The sequence below is a fragment of the Oncorhynchus mykiss genome, chromosome 9 (assembly GCF_013265735.2).
Source record: "Oncorhynchus mykiss isolate Arlee chromosome 9, USDA_OmykA_1.1, whole genome shotgun sequence".
NCBI classification, from domain to species: Eukaryota; Metazoa; Chordata; class Actinopteri; order Salmoniformes; family Salmonidae; genus Oncorhynchus; species Oncorhynchus mykiss.
The window spans coordinates 28,032,244-28,051,780 of record NC_048573.1 but is presented as its reverse complement, the minus strand read 5'-3'; the positions used below and the strand labels follow the sequence as shown (position 1 = coordinate 28,051,780).

The window sequence follows — 19,537 nt, the reverse complement described above, 5'->3', positions numbered from 1 at the left end:
TGATAAATAAATGAGTTTTATTTTCACTGAATATTTGTTTGGGTGTTGGTTAGACTACAATTACGGTGTTGAAAGGTTAGGATTATTTTGCTTTTAGTATTGTTTAGTACTGTTGTACATGTTGTACAATGCCGTGGTTTCCTAACGGAAACCCTGAGGGTTTCGTTTTTCTTGGAAGAGAAACATCATAATATTAATCAAATTAGGCTACATTTCTTAAAATCAATCCCGTATACCCTGTCCTTACAAAAAAAAGGTTTTATATTTTCTAGTACAGCCCATGTTAAAAAAGTCAAATGCTTCTCAAAAATGCCCTCTGGTGGTCAAACTAGCACTAACGAGCATTAATGGCAACGATGGCTGATACTTAATAAGTAACAAGTAACACTGAAACATGCATGAGAGCATCAGCTGTGTGATCATGCTCTCCGCAGCCAATGTGAGTAAGACCTTTAAACAGGTCAACATTCACAAGGCCGGCGGGCTTACCAGGACGTGGACTCCGAGCATGCGCTGACCAACTGGCAAGTGTCTTTACTGACATTTTCAACCTCTCTCTGTCTGAATCTGTAATACCAACATGTTTCAAGCAAACCACCATAGTCCCTGTGCCCAAGAACACTAAGGTAACCTTCCTAAATGACTACCGACCGTAGCACTCACGTCTGTAGCCATGAATTGCTTTGAAAGCCTGGTCATGGCTCACATTAACACCATTTTCCCAAAAAACCTAGACACACTACAATTTGCATTACCGCCCCAACAGATCCACAGATGATGCAATCTCTATTGCACTCCACACTGCCCTTTCCCACCTGGACAAAAGGAACACCTATGTGAGAATGCTATTCATTGACTACAGCTCAGTGTTCAACACTATAGTGCCCTTAAAGCTCATCACTAATTAAGGACCCTGGGACTAAACACCTCCCTCTGCAACTGGATCCTGGACTTCCGGACGGGTCGCCCCCAGGTGGTAAGGGTAGGTAACAACACATCTGCCACGCTGATCCTCAACACTGGAGCCCCTCAGGGGTGCGTGCTCAGTCTCCTCCTGTGCTCCCTGTTCACTCATGACTGCATGGCCAGGCACGACTCCAACACCATTATTAAGTTTGCCGATGACACAATAGTGGTAGGCCTGATCACCGACAACGATGACACAGCCTATAGGGAGGAGGTCAGAGAGCTGGCCATGTGGTGCCAGGACAAAAACCTCTCCCTCAACGTGTTCAAAACAAAGGAGATGATTGTGGACTACAGGAACAGGAGGACTAAGCACGTCCCCATTCTCATCGACAGGGCTTTAGTGGAGCAGGTTGAGAGCTTCAAGTTCCTTGGTGTCCACATCACCAACAAACAATCATGGTCCAAGCACAAGAAGACAGTCGTGAAGAGGGCAAGACAAAACCTATTCCCCCTCAGGAGACTGAAAATATTTGGCATGGGTCCTCAGATCCTCAAAAGGTTCTACAGCTACACCATCGAGAGCATCCTGACGGGTTGCATCACTACCTGGTATGGCAACTGCTCGGCCTCCGACCGCAAGTCACTACAGAGGGTAGTGCGTACGGACTAAGACATCACTGGGGCTAAGCTTCCTGCCACCCAGGACCTCTATACCAGGTGGTGTCAGAAGAAGGCCTTAAAAATTGTCAAAGACTTCCACCACCCTAGTCATAGACTGTTCTCTCTGCTACCGCACAGAAAGTGGTATCGGAGACCCAAGTCTAGGTCCAAGAGGCTTCTAAACAGCTTCTACCCCCAAGCCATAAGACTCTTGAACATCTAATCAAATGGCTACCGAGACTATTTGCATTGCCCCTACCCCTTTTATAATGCTGCTACTCTCTGTTATTATCTATGCATAGTCACTTTAATAACTCTACCTACATGTACATATTACCTCAATTACCTCCACTAACCGGGGCCCCCGCACACTGACTCTGTACCGGTACCCCCTGTATATAGCCTCACTATTGTTATTTTACTGCTGCTCTTTAATTATTTGTTACTTATATTTATTTTGGGGGGTATTTATCTTAAAACTGCATTGTTGGTTAAGGGCTTGTAAGTAAGCATATGACAAATAACATTTGATTTGATTTGACCAACAGAGACGAGGAGAAAACTTGTTAAAAATAGGGGCGTAGGGCTCTGGGCTAGGGGTTGCACTCTGACCAAAAATCTTATCACCCAATTAGAGTCGCATTAGCAGATGGGTGGGTGTGGTTGGGGTGGGCTAGCTCGGGAAAAGGGGCCTCTTCCAGTTTAGCTAGAAGGGGATGGGCAAGATGAACGCAATTAGGATTCTCATTCACATGCCAAACTGCTTGTCAAACGGGAGATGCTGCACAGTGTGGAGTAGTGCACTCTGATGCTCTGTGGAGGACACTGATGTAATACGGTATTCAACATGTTGTATGTGGTATGTTTCCACATGGCTGTGTATCAATAAGTACCACTTAGACACACTTGACATACAGTACCAGTCAAAAGTTTGGACACGCCTACTCATTCAAGGGTTTTCTTTATTTTACTATTATCTACATTGGAGAATATTAGTGAAGACATCAAAACTATGAAATAACACATATGGAATCATGTAGTAACCAAAAAAGTGTTAAATCAAAATATATTTTAGATTATTCAAAGTAGCCACCCTATGCCTTGATGAAAGCTTTGCACATTATTGGCATTCTCTCAAGAAGCTTCACCTGGAATGCTTGGAGTTCCCATATATGCTGAGAACTTGTTGGTTGTTTTTCCTTCACTCTGCAGTCCAACTCATCCCAAACCATCTCAATTGGGTTGAGGTCAGGTGATTTTGGAGGCCAGGTCATCTGATGAAGCACACCATCACTTTCTTTCTTGGTCAAATAGCCCTTACGCAGCGTGGAGGTGTAAAGGGTCATTGTCCTGTTGAAAAACAAATGATAGTCCCACTAGGCGCAAACCAGATGCGATGGCGTATCACTCCAGAATGCTGTGGTAGCCATGCTGATTAAGTGTACCTTGAATTCTAAATAAATCACAGATAATGTCACCATCAAAGCACCCCCACACCATCACCCCTCCTCCTCCATGCTTCACGGTGGAAACTACACATGCGCAGATCATCCGTCTGCATACTCTGTATCTCACAAAGACACGGCAGCCAATTTGGACTCATCAGACCAATGGACAGATTTCCACCGGACGGATGTCCATTGCTCGTGTTACTTGGCCCCAGCAAGTCCCTGCTTCTTATTGTTGTCCTTTAGTAGTGGTTTCTTTGCAGCAATACGACCATGAAGGCCTGATTCACACAGTCTCCTCTGAACAGTTGATGTTGAGATGTGTTTGTTACTTGAACTCTGTGAAGCATTTATTTGGGCTGCAATTTCTGAGGCTGGTAATTCTAATGAACTTATCCTCTGCAGCAGAGGGAACTCTGCGTCTTCCTTTCCTGTAACAGTCTTCCTTTCCTGTTGCGGTCCTCATTAGAGCCAGTTTCATCATAATGATGGTTTTTGCAACTGCACTTGAAGAATCTTTCATAACATTTTCCTGATTGACTGACCTACATGTCTTAAAGTAATGATGGACTGTCATTTCACTTTGCTTATTTGAGCTGTTCTTGCCATAATAAGGTCTTGGTATTTTACCAAATAGGGCTATTTATTTTACTAGGCAAATCAGTTAAGAACAAATTCTTACGGCTTAGGAACAGTGGGTTAACTGCCTTGTTCAGGGGCAGAACGACAGATTTTTACCTTGTCAGCTCGGGGATTCGATCTTGCAACCTTCTGGTTACTAGACCAACACTCTAACCACTAGGATACCTACTGCCCCTACCACCCCTAACTATCTTCTGTATACCAGCCCTACCTTGTCACAACACAACTGATTGGCTCAAACTCATTAAAGAAAGAAATTCCACAAATTAACTTTTAACAAGGCACACATGTTAATTGAAATGCATTCCAGACGACTATCTCATGAAGCTGGTTGAGAGAATGCCAAGAGTGTGCAAAGCAAGGCAAAGAGTGGCTACTTAGAAGAATCTCAAATATAACATATATTTTGATTTGATTTAAACTTTTTTGGTTACTACATGATTCCATATGTGTTATTTCATAGTTTTGATGTCTTCACTATTATTCTACAATGGAGAAAATAGTAAAAATAAAGAAAAACCCTTGAATGAGTAGGGGTGTCCAAACTTTTGTCTAGTACTGTACATATTCACTTCCCTGCCCTGGGATCAAAAATCCAAATCAGGCTTCCCTACTTTATAGGGTAATGTAATTGCAAAAGACTATGAAAATCAAATGAATAAGAGAAATCGGTGGTCCATGTTGCCATGGAAACACAGGCGTTCTTGTTGCTCAGTTGATGCGAGGACATTTTTCCTCTAAAACCATAAAACCTTAGATACACTGCATCTTTGATAGGTGCCATTTCTATTGGAAATGCTCAAATAACATGTTATGTGTTTCTAACACAAAGACTGACAACAGACCTACAGTGTTGCCTGGAGTGATCTAGTCCAGGCAACGTGTTGAAGTGCACAGTGCCATACAGTATAGGGTTTAACGTCTTGTACTGCCGTGACCATGGTGCCCAGATCGTAGCCATTCTGAATGGCCAGAGGCTGGGACAGATGTTGGGGATTTAGGGTCGATTTGGTTCAGCGGCTCAACCAACCCATCCCCCTTCACCGAGAACCCTTTCAACTATCCAAACCCCCCCGCTGTGCGACAGCCTGGCTACACCAGACTTGCCCAGCCCAGACGTTCATCTACGGTCACTCATCTGGCTTTGACCATAGCTTCACCATCAGTTGACCGCCAAAACACTCATGCAAAACAAATATACAAGAAAGAGGGAGAATTAGGCCAGAGAAGAGTAGTAGCCAATATGGCTGGCCGATGCTAATGTCAATAGCCAGTCTGTCTACGTCACACAAGACGATCTCTAACAAGCCTATCTAATGTATGCATTCCCTTCCATCTCTATGGATTATGGCGACAGAGCCGCACCAGATGAGCCATTCGCCCATTTTTTTGTCACAGTTCCCTCGTATCGGTTCAAAAGGCTTTGACATTACAAGACAAAATTATTTTCCAATCGTTTCGTTCTGAACAGAACCATCTTTTTTTTGTTTGTTCTGTTCCACTGTTCCGACCAGCAAAATAAAAGTTCTGAACCGGTTTGAAGCCACAAAAAAGTACAGGTTCATATCGTTCCTTTCTGTTCCTTTTCAAACCTCTGAAACAGATTTCAGATTGGGGCGGCAAGTGTAGCCTAGTGGTTAGAGCGTTGGACTAGTAACCAAATGGTTGCAAGATTGAATCCCCAAGGTACAAAATCTGTCGTTCTGCCCCTGAACAAGGCAGTTAACCCACTGTTCCTAGGCTGTCATTAAAAATAAGAATTTGCTCTTAACTGACTTGCCTAGTAAAATAAAGGTCAAATAAAAAAAATTAAGATTAGCTCAACATTAAATTACTTCTCCAATCAGTGCGGATGGAGCAGGCAAGCTATAGTTGTTCTAGCCTAGGCATTGACGTTATTGGCTGCCTAGGCTATAGTTGTTTACATGCGCGACGGACAACCAAGTTTGGGGCACGAGACGTGACATTTTGTGGGTGGTGAGAGAGAGCATGAGGGTAGAGGAGAAGGCTTGGGCATCTTGTTATGACATGAATTTCCTGAATTAGACCCACAGAATTATACATATGGAGGAGTGGCTTCTATAGCGGAACTTTGAATGTCTTTGAACTTCAGAGAGTTGGACCAGAGCTGTGTAAGCTAGCTAGCAAACATGCCTGTGTGTGCAGAGCAGCACCAGAATGAAGAACACTTACATTTTTGTAGTTAATAAATCCAATGTGAAACGCGATAACTATATTATCCATAACTAGCACTGAAAAAGTGAATTGGTTCTTCTCGAATTAAAAATCCTTCCCTAATTTCGGAATCACACTTGTAACGTCAGTAGGGTACAGAAGTCTAAGATTCTGAGCTAGAGGGGCACGTTGCCTACACACGCACACACAGGAAGATATTTTCAGCTGGCAAGTAGACACAGGAATATGTTTCTGAATGACAGAGTGAGGGCTTTGGCATAGGTGCCTTTTTGCACTTTTTTGTGAAGAAAAGAAAATGCTGGTACAAAGAGAGAAAGAACTGGAGGAACGGTTTTAACTCTCAGAGGACAGACAAAAGTAACACTAGGATATGACTAACACAGCGATGAGGCAGAAAGCTACATTTGTGAAGATGGGATACCTCAGAGAGATTTCAGAAACTGGCATAATTCAAGTGTGCCTCCCCCTCTATCTCTCTGTTCATCTCTCTGTATCACATTCAGCATAGTACTCCTGGAACCTCTCATGTAAAATGCAGAATCCAGCAGTACTACATCCACCCCCAAAAATAAAAAAGATAGAAGGGAGAGAGAGGAGACAGACGGAGAGAGTTTGAAAGGCCACAGGCTCTCTGTGAGGTTGTCCTTCAGCTGCTCCAACTGTGAATAATTCTTCCAGAAATAAACTGGGGCAGCGAAGTCTCTACAACCATGGTCAACCAGGGAGCCAGGGAGATGGGCAGAGGAAACTGATTCAGGCTAACCCTGATATGCATTAAATGTGCTGAACCCAACACCTCAAATACCCAATTCAGTCCAAACAAAACTCTAAGAATTTTCCAGACCAAAAAAAAATGTGAGACCCAATCACTCATCATAAAATCGTCAATGAGGAAGAGTACTTAAACACGGAGGAAAAATCACTTACTTTTCTCATGGTCCCAAAAGCCACGAACCCTGAATCAACCGTCAGCCATGAAGTCTGCATCTCCTTCACCTGAACACACCTCACTTCCCGAATCCCCCCACAAGAGCTACCCTTCCTTCCGACCCAAGGTCTCTGAAGCTAAACACAGTGTGCTGTCCAACCGTGTGATGATGTCCCTGGTGTGTGGACCAATAGTATTGACATGGACCCGGTGTTTGTCCCAAAAACAGCCCTAGGACCTGGACTGGGACCAGCAAGGGAATAATTAAACAGACACTAAAGCAATTGGTGACTTTAATTGGCGAGACTCTAATCTCAACTGATATCTCGGGCACACAGTTGATCACAACACTTTACCAACCCAACACACATGGAAACTGGAGAGGCACTAGAACAGACTACAGGGTGTGTTGAGATGCTGAACCTAGCTGGAAACAACTGTCCGGACGCCCACATAGCAGTAACCTACTGTAGAACTTCACAAACCGTCAGGGGGACCAAGTGGAGACTTTGTTGTAAGTACCGATGTTCTTGCACAGATGGATGGTATGGATGAACGCTTGTAGAAACATAAATATTCAGTGATTCTAAATGGACAAAGATAAACCGATGACTCATCTGAACACATTGACATTCTGCTGGTTGGGAGAAGCAGCAAGCGCCAATATCACACATTTCAGAGCTAGCTCACTCTACCTGTGGCTCGAAAGCTACAGTTTGGACCCTGGCAGTAAAATTCCAATTAACAACCCCCTCACATTTCTCTCTAGGCTCTCTCACCATCCCTCCCTACATTTAATTATTGATAGGCTCTCTTTCTCTCCACAATGCTGACGGAAAGTAGACTGCTTTGCACAGAAACAGGGAAGGACTTCCCTGGCGAATTGGGAATCCCAAAGTACTGACACACTTTTAAGTTATGCCCTTCTAAAATCCAGAGGAATCGCATTTGGTACTGTATGTAGCCCATGTGACCAATGGAGTGAGATTAACCAATTTGCCACAGACTCACATCTGGCAAAGGGATCTGTAATGGTGGTTTAGTTGGAGCTGACACTAAATGGGGAGGGTGTACTGGAGGAATATTTGGTAGTTAAGCTCCTTCGGAAGATCCTTACACTCAACTAAATGAGCTAGAATGTAACGAGGCGTGCCAAAATGGTGGCGAGTGTTGCATTGTTGTCATTTCAAATGAATTCATGTCCACTCTGTAGAAGACTCAAGTTCGGATTCAGATCATGATTTCAAAAATGCAATACGTTTATCTTTCGTTCATCTTCGTCTGTGACATCCCAACGTGATTCCCTTTGGGTTACCATGGTTATTTGACTGGCCCTGAGCTACCGTTTTACATAGTAGCATGGCAATGAGATTAGACTGTAATCCTGGATTTCTCCAATCCCAGTTTAGTGCCAAACAGGGGATACAGTACAGCCATAAACTAGTCTCCTCAGCGATAATACCCCATCTAGACAGAAAACTGACTGTGAAAAAGGAAACGTCAGATTACTACGACCGCTAGATAGGGCATACATTCTCGATTTGTATCATTTGTTTTTCGTACAATTTGACAATGCACAGTGATGACAATACAGATAACTATTACCGTATTTAAAACTCACCAAATACACACAAATCCTTTTATTTAGGCTGCCAAACAAGTTCAAAACAAATGTAACAGCACAGTCCACTAGTTCAGACAGATAGCAGATGTTCAGCCTACTTATAGCAAGCATGCTGTACAACACTTGCAATGCAGGCCGGGACACTTTGTACTACACACAGTAGATCCACACGTACTAATCTACAGGAGCTGAAATGGAGGAGGGAGGAGAGGGCAGGATGGTGAGAGGGAGAGAGTAGAGAGAGAGAGTGTGGTCTAGATCATTCGGCATAAACAATTCGCCCTAAATTGTTTCAGAAAGGAGTCTCGCTGCAGAGAAGCAGATCAAATGGATAGGATACTCTGTGCCAAATAAATATTGTAATGCAAATGCAACATGTGCACGTTGGTGCATCTCTGAACCAATCGGAAATGAAAGTTGCTGTTAGGGGGTTTGTGTGTGTGTGTGTGTGTGTGTGTGTGTGTGTGTGTGTGTGTGTGTAATAATTTTATTAGGGCGACTCTTTGGGAAAGTCTATCCGAGCGTGCACAAATAAAGTTATCAATTTACAATGAAACCGTGTTCAGAGCTCGTTATTCCACTCACAGCTGTTCCCCATTGTTAGTTAAGATGTTATTGAAGCAATGCAGACCAATTTGAAGTATCTTGATGAATGTTTGCGTGTTCTACAGGCTTGTAAATACACTGAGTATACAAAACATGACACAGACTGACCAGGTGAATCCAGGTGAAAGCTATGATCCCTTATTGATGTCGCTTGTTAAAAATCCACTTCAATCAGTGTAGATGAAGTGGAGGGGACAGGTTTAGAGGAGGATTTTTACGCCTTGAGACAATTGAGACATGGATTGTGTGTGTGTGTCATTCAGAGGGTGAACGGGCAAGACAAAAGATTTAGGTACCTTTGAACAGGCGCACCGGTTTGTGTCAAGAACTGCAACGCTGCTGGGTGTTTCACAGTCAACAGTTTCCCATGTGTACAGTACCAAGAATGGTCCACCACACAAAATACATCCAGACAAAAAAAATGTGTTTACATTTTTTTTTTACCCCCAATTTCGTGGTATCCAATTGTTAGTAGCTACTATCTTGTCTCATCGCTACAACTCCCGTACGGGCTCGGGAGAGACGAAACTATAGGTCAGCACTCTTCACAGAAACTATAGGTCAGTACTAACACCATCATGACCGCCAGCAAATAGAGACAGGAGGAATACTGGAGCAGGATAATGTACTGTGGTAGACAACAGGTGTATCTCTCCTGTGACTCACACACACCCACATGCAGGCATGTGCCTGGTATCCAGCTCAAATACCACCCTCTGAATTATATGATATATTCTCTCGTCTAGCAGCTCTGGTCATTTCAGCCCAACCTCTGCCGAGCCTTAGTCTTGTACAAGCCTACATATCCTACCTCTTCCTTCAGCGATAACCTACACTTCTGTACGTGGGTGTGCTACGATACACATTCCTGTATGTAATAACGCACAGCAACATACATGTACTGGAATTGACAGTAGAACTCCAGATCTGTGTACCTCCGTCACTCCAGCACATTGCCGTACAGAGATCAGCTCTGAGAAGCACTATGCAGAATATAATGGACACAAAAGACCATCGAACAGACAAAGCGGAGAGATTAGTATTGAACTGCCCAGGGGTCCAAGGGGAAGATTACACAAGTAACACTACATGTCTATCCTTAGGATACACACACACATCAATCTATCCATTTCACTTCGCAACTCCTAAACAGCTCCATAACTCGGCTCGGTTATATTTACCAGGACGGGGAACAAAGCATAAGAAGACAACGTGTGATTCGGGTAGCATGAGAACATCTTTAGAGAAGAGGTGTGAAGGTAACGTCTGTCTGAGGAACAAGCTATTCAGAACACAGAGATCGATTGTCTGACGCTGACAATATATAAGCAGCGTTTTTCGATTCCACAAAGTAATACTCTGCAGTGCAGGGAGCCCGCATTTTCTCAAGGCTGGTGAGAACGGACTGAGGCACTCTGTAACCTGTGCCAATATCATGATTATTACGTAACATACTGCAGGTAATATGGATAGACGGTGTGTGTATGTGCCAGTGTGTGTGCCAGTCTGCATGCCCCAGTATGCATGCGCACGGATGTGTGTGTGTGTGTGTGTGTGTGTGTCTCTATGTGTGTGTGTACTAAGTTGGTACGTGTGCGTTACTGTATCGGCTGTATGTGGCAGCAATTATTCATCCGCACAGCTTTCACAAGGTGCAATCTAGAACCTAAAAGGGTTCTTTGGCTGTCCCAATAGGAGAACCCTTTTGAAGAACCCTTCGTAGTTGCAGGTAGAACCAGAGCTTCCTATCATTTTCCTTTGCCACAGGACAGTGGTAATACATCACCAACACATAGTGGACGCTACAGAGCTACACTGGCATGATGAATCAATCTTCTCCTTCCCTCTCTTGGACAGGGTAGTGTTAACGCTGGTGAATCGCTCTTGTGATAGAATTACAACACAAATGATCTCCTGCCCAGCACCAGACAGAGAGAGAGAGAGAGCGAGAGAGAGAGAGGACTGGGTTTGATACTCTGCTGCCAGCACAGGCCATTGAGGAGATGGAGGAGTGTTACGGGCATACGCAAACACACGCACGTACAAGCACACACACACACACACACACACACATACACACACACACACACACACACACTCTCTGATCTCCAAACCAGTAGTTGAGTCTGGACACAAAGTTGAATGAATGAAATGATTGCCATGGCTCTCACAATGACAACATCTGTTCTTTGTGCTATTTGGTAACACAGACGAGGACGACAAGAATCTCTATTAGGATATTATACTGAGAGGAGAACGTCTGCTTAGAGGCTAGTGATGCACGAAGTCAGTCATTTCCCTGACGGACACCAGTTTATGTAGGGAGAGGGATAGAAGGAGGGAGAGAAGAAGAGAGAGAGAGAGAGAACGAGAAAGAGAGCGAGAGAGAGAGAAAGAGAGAGAGAGAGAGAGAGAGAGAGAGAGAGAGAGAAGGAGATGGGATATAGGGAGAGTGAGAGAGAAAATGAGAAAGAGAGAGAGTGAGAGAGAGAAAGAGAGAGAGCGAGAGCGAGAGAATGAGAAGGGATATAGGGAGAGAGAGACAGAATGAGAAAGAGAGAGAGAGAGAGAGAGAGAGAGAGAGAGAGAGAGAGAGAGAGAGAATGAGAAAGAGAGAGAGAGAGTGAGAAAGAGAGAGGGCGAGGGGATATAGGGAGAGAGAGTTGACCAGTGTCCGCAGTGCAGGGAGACACCTGCTGCCTACTGCTCTCCTGTTGCTCCTCTCCTCTGCTCCTCCTCTCCATCGCCACTCTGACACAACACAGCCACAGGAGCATTGATCGGTTCTTCATACTGTACTGCATAATGTGGTAGGCCACTGTCGGACGTAATGCCTCTACTGTAATGTAATGCCTCTAATGCCTGTAATGCCTCTAATAAATCCTGGTTACTACAGTACAGAGCCTGGTCAACAATGAACTCATAATGTAATGGTAGACTACTCAAAGTAGTAGATTTGATTTAATAGTGACATTTACCTCACATTCACCTCTCACGGTCACCATAAATACATAATCAATTATTATAATACAGTATGTGCAATTTAGCAGACACTTCTATCTAAAGTGACTTATTTAATGCATGCTTTTATTTTCCGCGATGGGTGGCCTCAGTGTGAATCGAACCCAAGACCATTGGCATTGTAAGCGGCATTCTCTATCGACTGAGACACATAGGACCACTAGTGAATGGGATGTTCCACCAAAGGTGGGGGAGGAGGAGAGAGGGGGATAACTGATCTGCCAGTGATCATATCTCCATCCAAGAAGGAGAATTATACTGCATCTCGTTTCTTTGCCGTCCTGCCACTGAACACAAATGCAACAACAACAGCGGCAGTTCATCTGCAAACTCTCAAAGGCACCGGGGCAACTGTGGAGCAATCTGGGTCTGGATGGGGTCGTGTGGGCGAATGACTGGGCGCATAAAGAGCCTCTGCCTGGCTACAGCTCGCTTGGGGTTTACCAAAAGGCACAGAAATATTCTCAGACCATGAGAAACAATATTCTCTGGTCTGATGAAACCAAAATGGAGCACTTGGCCTGAATGCCAAGCGTCACATCTGGAGGAAACCTGGCACCATCCCAGCCAGAGCTCTTACTTGAACCCGATTGAATGTCTCTGGTTGACCAAAGTCCCTTCTCCCCCGATTGCTCAGTTTGGCCGGGCGGCCAGCTCTAAGAAGAGTCTTGGTGACCTTATACAGACAGGTGTGTGGCTTTCCAAATCATGACCAATCAACTGAATTTACCTTAGGTGGACTCCAATCAAGTTGTAGGAACATCTCAAGGATGATCAATGGAAACAGGATGCACCTGAGCTCAATTTATAGTCTCAAAGAGGAAATGGGTTTTACGTAAATAAGGTATTTCTGTTTTACATTTTTTTTATACATTTGCAAAAATGTCTAAAAACCTGTTTTCGCTTTGTCATTATGGGGTGTTGTGTGTAGATTGCCGAGGGAACATGTTTTATTTGGCTGTAACATAACTAAAAGGGGTTGTGAATACTTTTCGAAGGCATTTCATGTCGCTGGTACTACACCGTGACAGCGGTTTGAGCGTGTCTCCCGGCGTTTTACGTTACATAACCCTGCCACAGAGGGACATTACGGTGGAGACTACAGATGAGGAGGAATGTCATGTCTCCCCCAGCAGGCCATTTGAACCGCTCCAATGTCCCTACGAGCGCACGACTTGGAATGAAGGCCCACAATGCATTGCTTTCATACTAAGTGGTAAAGTAGTGTGGATTTCGTTTCTAACTGGTCCGAGACTGATACGAGGCAAACGGTTTTGATTGCATTGCTTGCTAGAGATAAAAGACTTGAATCTGGGCAAAGTGGGTGGACGCTTGCTTCAAACCCTTGCCGATCATTACCCAACCCCCAAATTGAATTTATGATACGTGTTTAGGACCCTAGTGTTCACCACATCGGCCATTAGAGCTAGAGTCCTCCTCTACGAGAGAGCAGACCAATAATCTCACTCATAATCTCCTCTGACTGCAGTCAATAACAACAGTAGCCAACAGAGGGGAGACAGGCAAATACACAAAAACAACACAGATAAAATGGTGTATTTAGTATTTAGAACACAGTAGCCTCGGGGTTAGTTTTGCCATGTAAGGTGTGTTATCTGAATCCGACTAGTCTATTCTGGGTGGATAGCCTATCAATGAATGTTGCTGCTTCTTCTATTCTGTTGGCATGATCAATTGGACAGATGGAAAAACAACCACACACACACACACTCCGAAAAAAATACACACGGCACAAAATATGGACTGAGTGATGCTTCAATGAACACACAAACGTCACACCGTGGCAGTGGCCAAGGTAGTACAGGCTCAAAATAAGTCACGAATTGCAACGTGAGAAAGTGAGAAAGTGATTTTCCAATTCTGCGGCATCAATCTCCTAAGAAACAGCCAAGACATTAATCTGTCTATGGACACTGTGTGCTTGGGAAGAAACTGAAAAATAGCAAACACACACACACACACACACACACACACACTCGGTCTATACCTGGACCCGGGGGTGTCACTCTACGTGCGGCACGTCCCAGTCAATACAGTAAGCACACCATGTACTGGCACACATTAGTCCCCACCCCGCCCTATCCTCCTCCCCCCCCCACACACCTGCACGTCTGCCCCTCCCTTAGAGAACAGAGATGTAGACTGGCGGTCGTGAACGCACCTCACTTTGATTGGTCAACACACATTGAACACAGCCTGGTCCCAGATCTGTTTGTGCTTTTGCCTCCTCCTCCGACGCCGTGGTCGAGCCTGATGTGACCGTTCCATTAGGAATTAGGAAGAGCGGAGAAACAGACTGGCACCCAGGCAGGATTGATCATGGATCACCTCAACATACAGAACCAGTGCAATATAGTACACAAACTGTGCAACTACTATCAGGGGAAGTACATGAAATACAGTAGAATGAGACACCGCATTCATACTTCAAATCAGCTTGGGGAACAGGGTCGAAAGGTACTGCGCAACTCACTGACACCGCACCGGGAGACTGCAGCACAGGCACACGGAGATAGGGACTGGTGTCAAAGGAGGATGCCCAGGGAGGATGCCTGTCCATAGGCAGAGATGGACACCTTTCTGTGCACGGATGTGGGGAGGGTGACACCCCTGGAGTCCCGTTGGAGCATGGGGGACATTGTGACAGGGGAGTGATTGATGAGTGATGAGAAGGTGACATGACGATGACAGAGGATGATGAATGGTGACAGGAACTGGTGACTTAAATGTGTTACTGGAGTGGGGATTGCAAGGTAGTGATGGTTAGGGTGGATTCAAGTGGCAAATGTTGATGGTCCGTGGTGCTATTGGTTGGGAAAGAGACCAGGCTAGTAGCAAGGGTTGTGGCAGAGAGAGAACGAGAGAGAGAGAGAGAGATGGCAGCCGAAGAATGGGTATTCCTCATTCCTTGATTGTGGTCACGGTGGGTGAGATGACCAGGTAAGCAGTGGAGGTGACGGTCTAGGCGGTGGTGGATCTAAAAGGAGACATAGTGGAGAGATGGCAACGGAAGGATGGCTCCTCACACCCGGTGGACTTGGCCATAGCTTGGTTTCGGATATGGAAGTTGGGTGGGAATGGTGGAAGATAGGTATTCGTCCTCATACCTGGATGATGTTGATGATGATGGCAGGATGAGCAGGTACGCGAATACGCGACAGGTAATGATCAGGAGGTGTTGATATGAGGATGGGCAGATGAAGGCGAAGGATGATGGGTATCGTACTGTCTATCCCTCGTACCTTGCGTTTGCGCTCTGCCCGTTCGCGGGAGCGAATCCTCCTCTGGCGGGCTTTCTCCAGAGCCTTCAGGTCAGGACCCTGCTGCTCCACCAGCTCCACCCTGGCCTTCTTAATGTGGGCTGCAGCGTGTGCCATGTCAGCCCGCTACCTCCTACTTCCAGAGAAACCCGACACCAAATCACCTTTTAAAAATTCCTCCCCCCCCCAGAGTCCCAAAAATAATTTGATTCAGTAGATTCCCAGTGGGCGACTTTCCGCCAAAGGGCAGGCAGACGCTCACGCTGAGTCGTCCGCCACCACGACTCTGCAGGAAAGCAGAGGAGGAGGACGGAAATAAGAGAGAAGCAGAGAGCGAGAGGTGTAGCCGCTAGTCCTCTATGCCTCCAGCCGTCACCACCACATATGAACTGGTCTAGCCCTGCATGCAGCGCCCCACTCCCTGGAACACCGCATCTGACGTTTGGAGTGGGGATGTGTGGGTAGAGAGAGAGAGAGAGAGAGAGAGAGAGAGAGAGAGAGAGAGAGAGAGAGAGAGAGAGAGAGAGAGAGAGAGAGAGAGAGAGAGAGAGAGAGAAACTGAGCCTGAGATCCTCCTCTCCCACTGTAATTGCGGAGCTGTCAGCTGCTGTGGGAAGCTTCAAGTTTGGAATCTGTCAGTCAGTCATCCCAACAACAAGACTTCACTCACTGATATTGCAATGGGGGCGGGAGAGAGAGAGAGAGAGAGAGAGAGAGAGAGAGAGAGAGAGAGAGAGAGAGAGAGAGAGAGAGAGAGAGAGAGGAGAGAGAGAGAGAGAGAGAGGAAGGGGATGGAGAGAAAGGGTTGGGGAAGGGGGCTACGATGGTTGAGAGCATAACTCGCTGTTCTTTGGGTGGAAAGGTGGAAGGAGCCATGTGAGCCGAATCAAGAGGGGGACACAGAGGAGATAGAGGAAATCTCCATCCAATCCCTTACTTCCCCCTACATTAGTGGGAAATGGTAAAGTCTGCCTTGATGACTGTGAGCTGCTGCAGCAGATTTCACAGCTCGAGCTCACACACTCACACACACACACACGTCAGATTTCCCCCTTACTGTCACACACACACACACGTCAGATTTCCCCCTTACTGTCACACACACACATTTCTTTGCCCGGAACCATGAATCAAATCCAATTTCACTTGTCACATGCGCCGAATACAACGGGTATAAACTTTACCGTGAAATGTTTACTTACAAGCGTTTTCCCAACAATGCAGATTTAAAAAGTAAGAAATAGGAAATAGCAACACAATACAATAACAATCCCCAGCCAAACATGAAAATACCAATGGCATGCGTGGGTTTAAGACCTGAATGTGACGTTATCTCACGTGTAGTTCATTTAATATGCACATATATGAGTGCATTTACATGTCGCTTCCCCACATATGTAGGCTTCAATATGTTTGGATGATCTCTACAAGCCTGGAGTAAAGTGTGTGTTGGTTGTAAAGAAGCAGCAGCAGTGGCCATATTGTGTCTGTACCAGCCAGGCAGCCCCAGCTGGACCTAGTGGCTAGTGCTACTACACTGGAATCCACTCCTACATCACTCTCACACCCAACACAGCTTACTGAGAGAGAGAGAGAGAGAGAGAGAGAGAGAGAGAGAGAGAGAGAGAGAGAGAGAGAGAGAGAGAGAGAGAGAGAGAGAGAGAGAGAGAGAGAGAGAGAGAGAGAGAGAGAGAGAGAGAGAGAGAGAGAGAGAGAGAGAGAGAGAGAGAGAGAGAGAGAGAGAGAGAGAGAGAGAGAGAGAGAGAGATCACGGTTGGTTCAGGTTACCCACAGTGCAGGCAAATGGTCAGTCGAACCTAGTGTTGCACCAGGACAGGGAGAGATAATTAGTGAGAGAGAGAGGGGAGAGAGGGGGGAGAGAGACAATGAGCGAGAGAGAGGGGGGGAGAGAGAAAGAGAGAGAGAGAAAATGAGCGAGAGAGAGAAGGGAAAGAGAGGGGGAGAGAGCGAGGAAAGAGAGAGACTGGAATGAGCGAGAGAGAGGGAATGAGCGAGAGAGATAGAGAGGGGAGAGAGAGAGAGAGAGAGAGAGAGAGAGAGGGGAGAGAGAGAGAGAGAGAGAAAGAGAAATAGTGATTGTGAAATAGAGGTTGAGGGTGAAACCAGAGAGGACATCAAATGAGAGGGAAGGATGGAGGGATGGAGAGGAAGATAAAGGAACAGGAGAAAGACAGGGTGGGAAAAGAGATTGATAAGGAAGAGAAAGGCAGAGAGAAAGAGAGAGGAATGGACCCACCCTTCTCCTCATCCCTATTCAGTGTCATTGTATTCAGTCCATGTGGTAAATCAGCCTCCTCTCCTCTCTTAGGAACAGAACAGTGAGCGCCATATTCTTTCTCACAGAGAGAATCCTTCTGGGTAACACTGCCTTCCAACTAGCTCATACTCTGTAGCAATCGTGGCATGTAGGTATCTACTGCAGCATAACATGAATCAAAACATTACTAAATTGTACATAAGGTACATAAACTATCATTCATCTAGTGTTTTGTTAAGAAGTATGACGGTTTAAACACTCCTTTCTGACAGTGAATGTTCCCGGCTTCATTTCAGCACCACGGAGAGCACTTTGCATTGTATCCCTACTGACTTATAACATGACTTGTGTAAGACTTAAATGTCAAATCGTGTGTGCATTTTAATGTTAAGCCTTGTCCATGGTGCTGAACGCAATGCTGGCAAAAAGAGAACAATGGGGGAAAGTTCACTCGCAACTTCACAATGTTGTAGAAGTTGAATAGAATAGAATAGTACACCCACATTTGACCCTCTTGAAACATACACAGACGGCACATTTGGAAGTACCACTCTCACCCGTCCCTTGCTGTTTGGAATCACATTATTTGAAACAAGGGATCACGTACTCATTGACGTCACCTGCTGTGCATTGCCTTTACAACCCACACAACACTACACTTTTCACCGTTTCCTGCAGTAGCACTTTGAGGTTCAATCATACACAGCTTCTCCCATGCAGTGGCCTCTTACAGTTACTGCTGCTATACCATGGTGCCCCCTGGTGGCCATTATATAATTACATTGAGTTCATCCAAAAATAGATGTACGTAGTCAGCTGTTCCTGGGTAATTGCATGGGGACTGGCGAAGCACCACTCTCATCTCATCGCATGTCCTCCGGATATGTATATAGAACCCTTACGATGTACGTATAGAGTACATACTGGTTCATTCGACAGGACTGCATTTAAATGTTGATTTCTAGGGATTTGCTGCCCAGGCCCTTGTGCTGACGAGGAGCTCCTGCCGCAGGGGGCACTTGAGAGCAGAGCCTAGGATCCCCATGTTATTACCATGTTAAAGAGAGTAACCTGGCTCTGAGTAATGGTCATGTAATCATATATTTCACAGATGTGATGGTGCACGTAACCTGGTTGCTAGTGATTATGCAGGAAGAAGGATGGAAGGGAGTAAAGATGTGGGGGTGTGTGTGTGTGTGTGTGTGGGTGTGCATCTGTGTGTGGGTGTGCTCTGTGTGTTTGATATGAGGAAACAGGAAATTACCCTCTCAGAGTAGCACCGTGTGATGTGTGAAGGACGATGTCTCATGGTCCATTCTGAAGACTGGGCTTGGGTGCACACTGGCCATGAAAAGGCCATTTCCTGGGGGCTGGCAGGACATTCCATATGTCGAAGCATACATACTCAAATACATGAACGCTAAATCAATCGCTAGCGCACACACTTCAACTTGAAAGTAATGTGTAGTCCCGGGCGGCTCAGTGGGTAGAGCATGGCACTTGCAGGGTTGTGGGTTTTCGATTCCCACGGGAGACCAGTACTGTAGATGTATGCACTTACTGTAAGTTGCTCTGGACAAGAGTGTCTGTTAAAATGTAATGTAAGTATTATGCGCTGTGTGTGTATTTAGCCTCGGGAACTAAATTAGATTTAGAAGGATGGCCACACAAGACTGGTGTGTGTTTGATACGTCAGTCCTAGGCCTCTGCCTTTACCTAGCAGCAGTAAGAAGGATTCTGCGTTTAAATCTCGCCTCGGTTTGTAATCCCCAAATCCTGTCTAGCAGAGAGAGTATCCACTATTTACATATCAGTAATCTAGTCGTCTAGCCTTACAGTAATTAGAAAGACCCAGCATCTGCCTCTAGGTTACGGCTATATTCTTTACTGGCACGGAAACCACACGAAAACACACACACAAACTCTCCATATAGACATTGATTG

General features: G+C 45.4%; 1 protein-coding gene across 2 annotated transcripts in view; it reads right to left on the bottom strand.

The window, feature by feature from the left end:
- The window catches only part of ank2b (ankyrin 2b, neuronal), a 164,376-nt gene that overhangs the window by 108,474 nt on the left and 36,365 nt on the right, over positions 1-19,537 (bottom strand). Inside the window, exon 1 of one of the 2 annotated variants that reach the window (XM_036987750.1) lies at positions 15,298-15,965. The exons of the other annotated variant lie outside the window; for it this stretch is intronic. Coding sequence (XP_036843645.1) covers positions 15,298-15,432 — 135 coding nt within the window. The 5' untranslated portion in view covers positions 15,433-15,965. Of the gene's footprint in view, positions 1-15,297; positions 15,966-19,537 lie in introns of those variants that run through there. 2 annotated transcript variants of the gene reach the window in all.